The sequence below is a fragment of the Chironomus tepperi genome, unplaced genomic scaffold (assembly GCF_022539635.2).
Source record: "Chironomus tepperi strain 1889 unplaced genomic scaffold, CSIRO-AGI_Ctep_v1 contig_430, whole genome shotgun sequence".
Classification (NCBI taxonomy): Eukaryota; Metazoa; Arthropoda; class Insecta; order Diptera; family Chironomidae; genus Chironomus; species Chironomus tepperi.
Window position 1 is genome coordinate 43,008 of NW_027226552.1, and position 14,493 is coordinate 57,500.

The 14,493-nt window shown below is 32.9% G+C and overlaps 1 protein-coding gene across 1 annotated transcript in view; it reads right to left on the bottom strand.

Annotated features, from left to right (window-relative positions):
• Positions 1-14,493, bottom strand: part of Kul (Kuzbanian-like) — a 123,792-nt gene that overhangs the window by 42,296 nt on the left and 67,003 nt on the right. Inside the window, exons 5-6 of the mRNA XM_070649750.1 lie at positions 8,731-9,463; positions 3,573-3,713 (exon numbers count right to left, since the gene is read on the bottom strand). Coding sequence (XP_070505851.1) covers positions 3,573-3,713; positions 8,731-9,463 — 874 coding nt within the window. The remainder of the gene's footprint in view (positions 1-3,572; positions 3,714-8,730; positions 9,464-14,493) is intronic.

Consider the following 14,493-nt stretch of genomic DNA (forward strand, 5'->3'; position numbering starts at 1 on the left):
TACTTTATTTCAACAATAAAAAGCTTTGTTATTTGTTGATTTCCCTTCTTTTCAGCCCATTTTTTTGTGCTGATTCTTCTTATTCTGTGCTGTTTATACAATTTCACTGTTTACTTTTTTTGTGGTGAGTTAAGTTAAGAAAAAGGGTGTATTGGGGCTGAAAATCTGTTGGTTTAATGATTTTTGTGCCTTTATGAGGAGTAATTTTGATGAGTTTATGGCTGGGATGTTGATTAAATATTTAACAAGCAGGGATTCAGTATCAAGGGCGTATTTAGGGTGGGGGAAGGGTTTTGTTTGTCAAACCCTTAGTTCATGGCCTTTATAGGGGCTCATGATATGGATTTTGTATGAAAAACTCAATCTGACTCCATATTAACTCTGATTCGACTTCAAGCTCTGATCAAGTGTCTCCAATGCACCCCTAATCCCCCACCATTTCATAAAATGCACCACAATTTCCCACCAATCCTTCATCAAACCATAATCTCATCCAGCTCCCACAAATCTCGTCTCATTCCCAACTTTTATATCATGCTGATTCAGTATCTATGCATGTTATGTACTCACATTATTATGAGTCATAATAAACGAAGTGCTGTTCTATGTAAGAGCAAAAAGAAGGAAGAAGAAGAAGAGAAAAAACTTGAATGGAATATAGTTCAACAACAACAAGCAGCAAACAACAAACAAGCACATCCTTTTTTTGTTTGAGAAAACTTTTTTTTTGCAATTCCTTCTTTACTTCTCTCCTCTTTTTTTATTGTTGTGAATTAAAAAGTTTCACATTTGTTATGAAATATTGACAGTGATGTGATGTGTGAAGAAAGAAGGAGCTTATATAGGAAGTGTTTTTGAGGGATTTTTCGTTGAGTGTTTTTGTGAGGATTTGAGATTTTTTTGATGTTGATGGGGTTTGAGTCTTTAAAGTTTTTTTTTTTTTATTTTTGTAGATTTAATGGAAATGATGAGATTGCTGCTGGTGATGTGTTTTGAAAATTTTCAAGATTTTCTTTGTTATGTTTATGAATTGAAAGATGTTTTGAAAAGAAAGGGGGTTTGTAAGAGTGATTTAAGGGACTTAATACTTTAATAATAAATCTTCGAGTAGACAGTGCTCTGTCTTATCAAAAGCAGCAGCTAAATCTGACCTACTATTTCAGAGAGTTGAGATATTATAAGCGAAAAAAGTCAGTAAATCTGTTTAACAACTGATTTTATCCACCATACTAAAGACTGTAGACGACCGAGCGACATATGGCTTGATTAGGAAGTCTGGATAGCATATGTCGGTTAGTCGATCTGAAATCCGGCATCAGGAAATCGTGACTCTGACTTGGTGCCGGATTCAAATTGAATTCAGCACCAAGACAGAGTGACTTCGCCTTGAAGCTCAATTTTGATCGATTTATTGTAGGATTCCATAACATGCAGGACGGAGGATCCCTATGAATTCTTTGAAAATTCCACACCAATTTTCTACTTTCTATCGCTCGGGATACAAGCACTCAAAGCTACGACCTTCTCTTTAATTGAATTTATGTACATAGCCGTACTTAGCTTTACATAGCAACAATATATGGAAGCTCCTCCCGACAACAACAGATGTTAGTGGAGACAGTACTCTCTGTATGTAATTCATTCAAATCCTTGTTTGCATTGTAGAATAAAATTTAAAATCTCCATTTCTCTATTAAATTTTAAGCTGCATAGTTACTTGGTGCAGCTATAAAATGCTGTTGCATGCTTTATTGTATATAATATTTAATAAAGTTTATGGCTATGGATGTAAAGGGATAGTTTTATTATGGATGGCATGTAAGTTGTTGAAGAGACTGGATGTTGTGTTGAAGAAGTTTGGAAATGGAGATGAAGATATCCATTATCTTATGACTAGAGGTCTGAATTGATCGATGATTATAGCTCAAATATCAAAATAATTGACAAAAGTTCCAAAAATTCTTTAAGCCGAATTCAAGCTCTGCTTTTGAATTTTATAATCGTCTCTGCCATTTAAAAATAATCTCCAACTCCCAAGAGAAACCATTTATGCCATTTACATTTTATAGCTCCCCCAAATCCCCAACAAAACTCCCTCAAAAATATTTTATCATCCACATAAATGCTTGCAACAAAAAAAAAATCATAAAGCCATTTTTCCATCAATTACATGTCGAATTATGGTCACTAACTTACTACCACACATAATTTATTCAAGCTTAAATTTTTTTATCATCGTCCAGCACAGAGATGGAAAAAAAATGTTTACCCTACATTAAATTCCATCGTAAAAAGTGCTTCATTCTATGAGCTAATCCTTCGCTTTTTGCGATTATTTTTTTTTATTTTGCGACATGAAAAATTGTGCTTGTACGGAAATATTTTTAGAGATTGTGACAACATTTAAACATCATAAAATGATGTAAACAGTATTGGAGATTTTTTTTGAGGTTGACAGAGAGGGGGTTGTTGGGTTGTTAATGTGCTGTTTAGGAATGAGGACTAGAATTCTGTTTTGAGATGAATTTAAGTTTTGAACAGCAATAAGAACCATATTAGTCAAGTCCTGAGGTGGTATGTATAAATTCAAACAGGCCTATGATGTAACCTGAGAACTGCGACGTGCTGTTTCGCTAGAATAGCAATTAATCGTCTTATTAACGATAATACCCAATGTTGACTTGACCTCATAAAACTAGTCAAGCTGTCAACAATCTGCTTACTAGAACAACTCATAAACTCATTTTGGAACAATCTTTCATCAAAATTTTCAATAAAATCCCTTCCAAATCCACCCAAAAAAAGACATAATTTCTCATGAGATTTTCCCTCCAATTTACTATTAAAGACTGTCACCCATAAGAACATTCTATGACATATTCATAATATTTTGTTACTAGAATAAACATGAACAGCTTCAACACAGCCATGTACAAATGAATGGAACAAAAAAAAAAGTTTTACAGCATTCATCAGCACACACAGAATGTAAAACATGAAAAAAAAAATAACTGAAAAGTTTTTCATTTTCTGTGTAAATGTTTCTCAGTTTTGTTGGAGCTTGAATAAAGTATGAAATATGAAATGAAAATGTTCATGTTATGGTTGTTGAAAGATGGGGGAATTGGGGTGAAAATTGAATTTAAAGATTTTAAATTTACATATTTTTAGAAAATCTATTTTTTTTGTATTTTATGAGTGTATATACTTGATTGCAGAAGTTGACTTGTTATCAGTCGAGTCTAGTCGACTTCAAGTGTGTCGACTTGGAGCGTCGGCGGCGACTCGGCGTGACTTTAGTATGGACATTAAACCTGAAATCAAGTAAGACTAGGAACTCTGGGATCCATAGAGTTCATAGAGTCAGCTTTAAGAGCCATCTGAGCGAGTCCATCTATCGCAATATATGAATTCCCAAAACCCATCAAATTTCAACCCTAACCCCATCATCCGCGAATTATTTTCCATCATATTCCCTTGAACTCGTGCCAAAAATAAGCAAAATATTTCATTACACTTCTCGTTAATCTATAAATGATAAATAGTATCCCATAACATAATAATCAACTTACCTGAAAATAATTCCAAAAATTTTTCTACACCATAATTGCCAGGAAAGCGATATGCTGGATCCTTTAATGCATTCGAGTTGTGAATTTTTATACGCTTGATCATAAATGTTATATTATCTGGTTTTCCATCGCTATTAAAGTCTGAAAATGAAAATAAAAAAAAAATATAATGTTTAATGCTTTAATTTGTAAAGTTCTGTGCTTTTATTCTTGAATGTGTGAATTAATGTAGAGTTTTTTATGGGTTTGTATATGGCGTTGCGTGATGATGATGTTGATAGGGCAGAAGGAGGGATGATAGGGGTGCATTTGTAGGAGCTATAAATTAGCAGAGCCCGAAATCGACTCGGATTTTGTATGGAAAAGTCGACTTTGAGCTCTGGTTATTCAGGAATTAATTGCTCTACTACAGTGCTGTCCAAACTATGTACCGCGGCACCTCAGTGTTGGCAGAACTCTAGTAGAGTCTACTTATCGACGTATTTGACTCCAATCAACCCCAAACCCCAAAAATATCCCTTAAAAACCCCAAATCCTACCTCATAATCCAAATCAATCCCCAATTCATCCCATAATCACTCAACTCCCAAATAACTGCAACATTCTTAAAGGTATCCACTCCCATTTTAATGATGATTGCTTTTGTGTCCTTTAGATTGAGAACATGAAAAATATGTGACCATTGAAGCTTATTACAGCTTTATTTTTTTTTGTTTGTATGTTATTGTTTTGGCTTTGAAACTATCGCAAACTTTTTCTATGCATGTGTTCATCCATGTTTGGCATTAACACAGCTTTTTTTACACATGCTAAAGTGGAAGTGTGCAAAAAAGAAGCAATGGCAATATTAGCCACACAACAAGCCTTGTTAAAAATTTTTTTGTTCTTTTATTTCTCTCTTTTTTCCATTTTATTTCCTTTCATCATTAAAGGCGCACAAAAAAAGAGCGGAAAAAGAGGAATTTTATTTTCACAAAGTCGCTGCACGTACAAGGCATTAAGCCTCTAAGGGGAAAGCAGAGAAGAAAAAAAGTTTTTGTATATAAAAAAATAAATTTTCTGCTCTGCTCATATTGCTTGCTAGAGCTTTGTGGGAGTGAAAATGACAAGGTGTGAAAATATTCTTAGAGTTTTCTTTGAAGTTTTTTAAGGAGTTTTGAGGATTTTTGTAGACAATTTTAAGTAATTTGTTGAATCGACGACTAGTTCTAAATATGATTTGATTCTAAGGACAAGAGGTCATCTAATACTTAGCCTGAGCAGTACTTTGGAGTCGTTAGAACATTGATACGTCGCTGCAATGACAGCAAGACTTGGAGGTGTCCTGAAAGCTCCATTAAGTTTATTTTTGGTCCCTTTTTAAGGCGAAAAGTGAAATTTTCCAAATTGTGCCATTCAAGATGTCCTCTAAATGAGCATAGACTCCAAAATTATCGCAACTAACTCTCAGTTCCCACCCCCTGCATCCTCTCAAACAAGACTCTCATTTTCATAATTACGTTATTGTTTTGCGTTAGTTTTCAAAGACTTTTCCTGCCATAGTCGTGAGTAGCAGCAGCAGACGGAGAGAATAGCAAAAAAAAGGTGACCCTGAGTTAGGTAGAATAAAAAAAAGTATATAGCACATAACATACAGCATAAACACATTGTGTGGCCTTAAGGAAAAAAAATCTCGATAACGTTCACGATTATGTAATAGTGAATAAAAATTACAATTAAAATCGTACGATTGAAATCGAAATCAAAAAAATTGCATTGAAAAAATCGTACGATTGAAATCATAATTTAAATTCAATTTCAGTTATAATTATGATCGTAGGATTTAAATTATTGCGATTGAATCGTGTTAATTTCGATCTTTTTTTTACGATCGAAATTAAACGATTCAATCCTAAAATTGGGATCGAAATTGATTGTTTAAAATTTTTTTTGTGGGTAATGATTATGATTAATTTTGAAGGATATTGATTCGGATTCTAGACTGTTGTTCTTTTGTGAATGTTGATGCATTTAAAATTTATACTGGATCTGCAGGAACAGCTGAATTTTCTGCTGATTTGCTGATTTTTCTATTGATTTTCATTGATTTTCAGCAGATTTCACATTCCTTTTGGTTGTTTTATTAGGAACTGAGTGCTTTTTGAATACAGCGATTTCATATTTTGGTTCAGTGAGGCTATATGAAGCTTAGGATGCTTAAAGGAAGTAGCGGAAGTGCTTAGTTCCTGAGATCTGATCACATGCTTAAAAAGTCATGATTCGTCGAGAAATGAAATAAAAATATTTTTGGCAGTTCCAGCCAGTTGGACATAGCCAGTTATCATTAAGATTATTATATTTCACAAACAAATCAAAGGAATCGAGATTACAAAGCATTTGTATATAAAAAGTTGCTTTTTGGACGATTTGCTATATTCTATTCTGCTCTGGATCAAAGGTGGAATCGGCTGAAGTGATTAAAAATTGGTCTTTTTTATTTAAACCATTAAATATCCTATATATTGATAGACACATGTTACATCATACTTAATCGATATCTTCCAATTAACGGCTGATTGATAACTGGCTATGTCCAACTGGCTGGAACTGCCAAAAATATTTTTATTTCATTTCTCGACGAATCATGACTTTTTAAGCATGTGATCAGATCTCAGGAACTAAGCACTTCCGCTACTTCCTTTAAGCATCCTAAGCTTCATATAGCCTCACTGAACCAAAATATGAAATCGCTGTATTCAAAAAGCACTCAGTTCCTAATAAAACAACCAAAAGGAATGTGAAATCTGCTGAAAATCAATGAAAATCAATAGAAAAATCAGCAAATCAGCAGAAAATTCAGCTGTTCCTGCAGATCCAGTATAAATTTTAAATGCATCAACATTCACAAAAGAACAACAGTCTAGAATCCGAATCAATATCCTTCAAAATTAATCATAATCATTACCCACAAAAAAAATTTTAAACAATCAATTTCGATCCCAATTTTAGGATTGAATCGTTTAATTTCGATCGTAAAAAAAAGATCGAAATTAACACGATTCAATCGCAATAATTTAAATCCTACGATCATAATTATAATTGAAATTGAATTTAAATTATGATTTCAATCGTACGATTTTTTCAATGCAATTTTTTTGATTTCGATTTCAATCGTACGATTTTAATTGTAATTTTTATTCACTATTATGTAATCACATTCGCATTTTGATGGCGTAAAGCAACAACAAAAGACGAGTGGAAAATTTTTTATTTTAATGAGATTGAAAGTTTTCGTCGTGAAGGAATTTTTTTTCAGTCCTGGGATAATGAAAGTTTTTACTTTGTCAGGGACTTGCACGTGCGAAAACTTTTCTCAGATTTCTCTCAATTCGTTTATTAAAACAAATAGAGCATAAATTGCTGGATGAAGTGAAAAGTTTGGATTTTTATGTTTTGAGAACTTTTTTTTGAGGATAAAGTCAATGTTTACAGTTTTGATGTGAGTAGTTGCTGTATAGTCGGGTTTACATAGGAATAAAATTGAATTTTTATGAAAATGTTTGGGAATTTTGTTGAGAAAATAGAAACTGTTATGGCTACTCTGTGGTAGGAGATGTGGGGGCGGGGGTTGTGGTTTCGGTCTCAGTCTTGGTCTCAGTCTCAGTCTCAGTCTTTGTCTCAGTCTCAGTCTCAGTCTCAGTCTCAGTCTCAGTCTCAGTCTCAGTCCCGATCTTGGTCTTGAAACTTCATCTGCCCCCAACCTAGAAAATTCATCATTCATAAAATATCAAATACACTTGTCATATGTCTCAATATCTAACTTCTGTCGTCCCCCCTCAAAAGTTTATTTTCAGTCACAAAACTTTATTTCCTTATTTCCACCAGAAAGCATCCTTGTCAAGACATTCAGACGGAAATAAAATAATTTCTAACTACCATTGTCCTCAAAAGTTGATGAAACTAAACTAAAAATTGCAAACTTTTTTAATGGCTTCAAACAGACTTTATACACACACAGCACTTCTTTCCCATCCACATGTATGTAAATATGCTAAAAGTTCCTTTTTGAGAGATGAATAAAAAGTAGTTTTTGAACTTTTTTTTTCTCCTATTCAAATGCAGATTTTTGCAGCTCTTTCATTAAAAATCTTTTTTGTGTCTGGCTTTTTTCAAGTGAATTTTTTTATACTAAACGATTTTTATTTTAATTTTCAGAGAAAAAGTTTTTCCTTTTTTAGAAAATTTTATGCGGAAATGGAAATTAGAATTCAATGGATTGTCCGAATACCATATGGATATTAGTTAGTCCATTTTGTGATAATTGCTGTGTAAAAATTTTTTTTTTGGTTGTGATTGAAAAAGTTTTTAATTGAATGAAGGAAAGAAGTAGAAAAATTGGTTTTATTTGGACTTTTTTAATGGTTTGCAGGCTCTTTATGGGCTTTTATGGAAGGAGAAGAGGTTGGTCGGTTATTATATAACGTTAAAGATTGACATTTTCGACAAATCAAAATACTGTGACTGAGAAGAGGAAATCGCCTAGTTGAGGGGGTTTGTATGAGGATAGACAGGAATGCAGCTAGTTTGAAGACATTTCTGCTCCGACTCAATCAAACCTAACGTTCCCTGATGTCGACCTAGGCCGGATCAATTCAACGTTTTAAAAAATGTGCCAGAAACACATTGAATCCGAACTTAACATGCAACAGCAAGCACCAACCTAACGTACACTAGCTTGATTCCAGAATAAGTTCCTGTATGTCTTCCAATTAGGAATCACTTATCTCCAAGTAAAATACTAGAAAAACGATAAATTAAAAAATAATTTAATCCACATCTTTTAAAGCTTCATTAGTGACTGGATAAAATGTTTTATAAATGATGCTTCAAGATAGCATTAAAAGGTTTTTTATGGAAAAGTCGAAGAAAAAGTTAAAATTGAGTTTTTTTTTCTGGCTTTATGAACTTTTCCTAGTTATTCTGCTTCTTAATTAATTAAATTTATTTTGTAAATTGAATTTTTTTAAGTGTGGTACTCGAGATGGGATAGAGTGCTGTATATAAGTTAGTGCTTGCTTGTTGACCAATTTTTCCTTATTGACCCTTCTTCCCACACTCTATTGCATCATCATCATCATCGGAAGTAAGTGCCTATCAACATAAAATTCATAAAACTCACCTGTATTCTTATAAATCACATTAGCACGCTGAACATGTCTCGTTATTGCCTCAATGCTCGCCTCATCCGAACCGAGTTTCTGAAAGAATGTGTGATCTGCCTGCAGATACAACATACACGTGCTCTTTCGATCAGCCAATGATCCACTTGTCGTTGATTTTGTATTAATCATATCCATAATATCGTTCTTAATATTTGAATTGACATTATGTTGTGGATGATATAAATGCGGATATTGATTGTTGTTTGGATGGTGCTTATTATTATTTTGAGGCGGATTATTATTGGCATATATCAAGTCAGGATTATAATTGTTAACGATAATATTTGGCTTCTTCGTTGGGCCATTTTTCGTAATAAGCTCAACATGAGTCTTATGATTAGGCCTCGAATTTACATTCATCTGCTGATTCGTTGCTGTAAAATTATTATTTATGCGATTCGTACCATCACTAAAGACATTCGACAATACATTACGATTTGTTTTTGTAATAATATTACGTAAATTATAATCACTATTCGGATTGTAACTGTTGACTAAAATATTTCGATGATTATTATTAGTAGTTGCAATTGTTGGCGATGGCGCTTGATCACTTTGATATTGATCATCGTCATCATTATCATCCTCATCACTTTCATTATTATTTTCACTATTAACATTTATATTTAAGCGGGTGTTGTAGGGTGTCTCTAAATCCAATGGAAGTGGAGGCTCGTGTCGATCTCGAGACTGTAAAGAATAGCAAAGAATTGTGAATGAATAACTGGAAATAATTAGCGAGAGAAATATTTTATGTATAAATTGGATGCAGGATTATTTTCTCTTTAAATATTTCCTTTGTTGTTGCTGTTTGGCGCTTGTGTTCAATAAATTTCTGTGGAGAATTGAGGAAATGAGGAAAAGTAAGTTGAGGTGGATTGAAATTTCGGTTTGACTAGCTTCTTTCTGAAGTTATAGTCGTTATTGTCTTTAGTTCAGATTATGTTGGTCCGAAATGGTAGAAAAGGCCTTAAATCCAGCTTCAAGTCAGACTGACTAAGACTTCAGAATAGTTTCGATAAAATCCGGTTTAAGGCTACAGTCAAGCCGCCAAATGACTCAAAGTTTCGACAGGTAATGGATAATAATGACTCATTTATGGACATTAGTCGTATTTAAACCTAGACATACAAATGCTGTGATGAGCTGTGGTTTTAAGTAAGAATATCATCAAAATCCCTACAATTGTCTCACTCAGTATCATCTCCAAACCTCCTCATCATCAAACCGCGTTCAAAAACATTCAATAGCATATCAATAAGACCGAGAAGAAGAAGAAGCAAATAATGAATGAAAAAAAAAATTGTGAAAACCATAAAATCAAATTAAATCCATTCGTCTTCGGAATATAAGAAGCAAAAAACTCCTCTACTGTTTCCTATTTCCTTTCTTCTCTCACTTATTATCATCCTCCATACAGCACTCACTCACTATGATAGCAATCGAGGGTAATGAGGAAAATTTCTTCCTTCATTTTAAAGCAGCAAAAAAAGTAATGTTCAATAGAAGAAGAAAATAAAAATAAAAATTGTTTGCTTTTTTGCGTCCCTTGTGATGGAACTGGATGCTATAAAACAATGGCGTGCAGTTAATTTGTAAGGACTTTTTATCAACTTTTATGTGACATTGAAGATTCGATGAAAAAATATGTTAGTTTAATTGAATTGAAATTGATTTATGGAACTAATAATGGAGATTGGAATGGATTGATGTAGTTGGATAAGGTGGGTGGAGGGCTGTGTGATGGAATTTTGGATTATTGAGTTGGATTTTATGGATTTGATGGTTTTGAAGCTAGTTAACAATTTATATGATGACATCTTGGGAGGTACAAGGAGTGCACAATACGAAAGTGATACAACAATCCAGTATGGATCTAGTTCAAGCCTAGATTATTGAAAATCACTTGACTTTCTGACCCCATTCCTTCCTCCGTTACAAAATTTCAACTTCCCACCCTTAAAATGTAGTGCACGACCCCATATTCAAATAAAATTGAATTTTCAACAGACAACATGGCTGAAATCTGCAAGAACCCACTCCACATCCAGCCACAACCCGAAACTTACCCGTTCAGCTATACACAACCGAAATTCCCATCAAATTGCTCCCAGAAAATTAGAAATAAAATATTCCATCCAAAAAATTATCAAGAGACAATCCATTGTCATGAACTAATTCACAGACTTGTAACTCTTTTATCTCTAAAATTTATTCCCCCATTGCTACTCCCTATCATCTCTCGAAAAACTGAAAATATTCCTCATATTCAAAGCAATCCGACCGAAATTCTAGAAAATACTTTATCATCAAAAAAAAGGGAAAAAAATGCGGTTAGGCATAAAAAGTTAAGTTATATCCGAAACTCAAATGCGTCCCAAATTCCAATAAAATGAATTTTAAATCAAAGAGCATGAAACGAGAAACTTTTTCAATCCTTTGAGGATCTCGTTTTTTTTTTGTTCGTTCCATGACTTAAAATGAGAACTTTCTTATCACGTCCTTTCCTTCTTTCGTATTCCCTCAATTCATTTTCATAATCATATCTATTTAAAAAGTTCTCGCAAGGGATTTACTCGCTGTTTCCTTTTGTTTCGATAAAGTCTTCTTGTTATTCTTATTACTGCCATATCCGCTACAGTTCCTCGTTCCTTCATCCTCGACGTTATAACGAGAAAACAATTGTGATTCAATAGTCATCGATTTACGATGGTTGCTGGGCGGAAGAGGGGATGAGTGGAGAATGAGGAAGCGTAATAATAAAAGAATGGAAAAATTCAATTTCAATTCTTATGGATACAATGTTGTGTATTCTCCGTGAAGATATGAATACATGAGGACGGATCGAATGTATAAATTTATATTACACGAGGAAATATTTTTATTGTCGATTTTTAACCTGGATTTTAAAGGAAGTTGGGGTGCATTTTGGGAATATTGATGGGATACTTGAGGGGTTCATGATGTCTTGACTGTGACAATATCTCTAGATTGATACCAGCTACCAGTACAGGGTATCTCGATTCTGTTCCAAAAATCTATCCCTATCTGGCAAACTGACCGCTTTAAGGTACTAAAGTGGTGTTTTTGCATCATGATAGCATATTCTTTGCTAGTTATTGTATGATTGGTAGCTGTGAGTGTTGAACTGGTAGCTACTGGACCCCTACTATCTACTCAGAAACTTAAATTTGATGTTACTATCCAAAAGTCGACCAGATCAAGCTCACAATCCCCAATTTCACCATATACAATGCGTTTCCATCCTCCTTACAATCAATAATCCCTTTTACTCATTCAATGTCTCCTCTTACTCCACCATCCAATGTTAAGCTGATACTCTCTCGCGCGCGACTCCAAAAAAAAGGAATTAAATTCTCGAATGTAAGAATGCAGAAGAAAGAAAAAATCATCACAAAAGGCACGAAAAGGAAAAGTATTGAATTCAACATTATCTCTGCTTTACATCTATGGAGTGACCCAGTTAGCGTGAACTTTCTTTGAGTGCATAAATTTTTAAATTTTTTGCTTGTTTCCTTTGAGGTTGATATAAATTTTGGATGAAAAAACAATGAAAAATTTAGAGGATTTATTTATGGAGGATGGGTGTGGAGGGAGGGATGGTATGTTGACTGCTATGAATGGATGTGGATTTTGGAATGGAATTGGGATTCTTGTTAATAGTTTGAGGAAAAGGACTCAGATTTTGGTGTGATTCATACCTCACAATATCCATTTTAATCCATATACCAGTGCTGGGCAACATTTTATTATTTACGGCAAACATAGATGACGCACACTGGAATTTCCAATTTTCGGTAACACACTTGTGTGCCGCACCACACAGATTGCCCACCACTTGCTTAAACCACCCAAAATCCCCACAAAATCACTCCAAGGGAAATCCACTCTCCCATCAAAATCCATAGAATTTAAAGGATATCAGTAAGCGATATGAGAATGGAATTTAAAATTCCACATTTTCTGAAGTCTCGCATTAAATCCATACTTCCCCAACTGGGTAGCATTCGCGTAAAAAAAGAATGAACATTTCCCCGATAAGCATTATATTTCACTTAAATTTATTTGAATTTATTTACATTCGTTCTTGCCTCAAACTTTTCTACTTTTTTTTTCTCATGCTAGAAACAAAATTGATGGAAAAATCGATTGGAATTTAAATTACAATTTTTATGTGTGGATGTGTGAACGTATCGGAAGTGCTCGTGGCAATGAGAATAATAAGAAATATAGATGAAGAATTTACGTTGTAATATCAGCGGATTGTAAACGGGAAATGAGATATTGAAGAACTTAATTAAATTAAATTAAATTCAAAGAAAAATATAATCTTTCGGACCGAGGGATTTGAATATCCCCTTAAATTGTGAATTGCTTGTTAGTCCTCGAGCTTTTTTGTATTAAATGGAAAGACTTTTGAGAGGAAATAATTTAAAGGTTTTTCCGGATTTTATCATTAAAATATATCTACATCTACACAAAATAAGGATTTTATTGTAATTACTTGTAATCTGGCATGCTCTAGGGGGATTATTATATTAAATAGAATCAGTTTTGGCATAAGAGCTTTGAAAATTGTTTGGATAATTAATAGAAATTAGGGTATAAAGTGGTCATGGACCTCATTTTGATGAATGTTGCTTTGGGGTCCGTTCACTAATTATGTAATGCTTTGGGATGATGAAGTGGAAGTAGGGAGGGTTGGAGTAGGATGTTGAGGTTCTGGTTGTTCCGATCTACTCATATTTAAGTGCTAGAAATTCTTAATAATTCCATAAATCTAGATCAAAAATCCAAAAAGCTATCCACCCAAAAAAAGCTCTTATTTCATAAAATAACAAGTAATGAATCCAACAAAATTACAACAAATAAAATATCCATGTCTATTAATTCTTTCACTAGAATCGATATAAAAGCCTCTTAGTCAAAATAATATTTTAGTATAATTAAGTTTTCTTCTTGTAAATAAAATGTGGGGTATTGAAAGTGGTTGATTAAATATTCATGATATCGTAAATATCTTTTTTTTTGTGGGTTGGATAGGAAAACACGTGTAAATGAAAGCTCGAAAGAAATATTGTTTAATTATTGATGTGGCTTGTTATAAGTTATTTATTATTCATGTTCGTTTTACAGCAGTTTTGCATTTCCTTGTAAGCTTAAAAACTTGTTTTTTGTATGAATTTTAAAATTGTAAATTTATGAACTTTAAAGCTTCAAATTTATAAATTTTTTTTTAAATTTATTTTGAAATCTTGATTTAAGATTTTCAAGATTAAAATTTTTAAAACTCAACAAAATAAAAAATTAAATTTTTGTGACTTTTTAAATTCAAATTTACAATTTAAAATAACAATAAAAAATCCTTTAAATTTATCAAATCTTACAAGCAATTAAACAATCATCAAATAAATTTCACTTAAAATATAAAATATTCATAACTTTACATTTTAATTCCTCAAAATTCATCAACCATAACAGCCAAAAATAAAACACTTTTATATCATAATTAAATGTCATTAAAGATGTTATTAAATTTCACATTCTAATGAATCTAAGAAGAGAACCGTCATTTAAATGACTCTTTGTGACTACAAAAAAGGTTTTTTATCTCAATTTTGTATCATGATGCTCATCCAAAATCAGGTCACACAGGAGAGAAATGAATAAAAAGCATAATTTTTCGTGATTTTAATTAA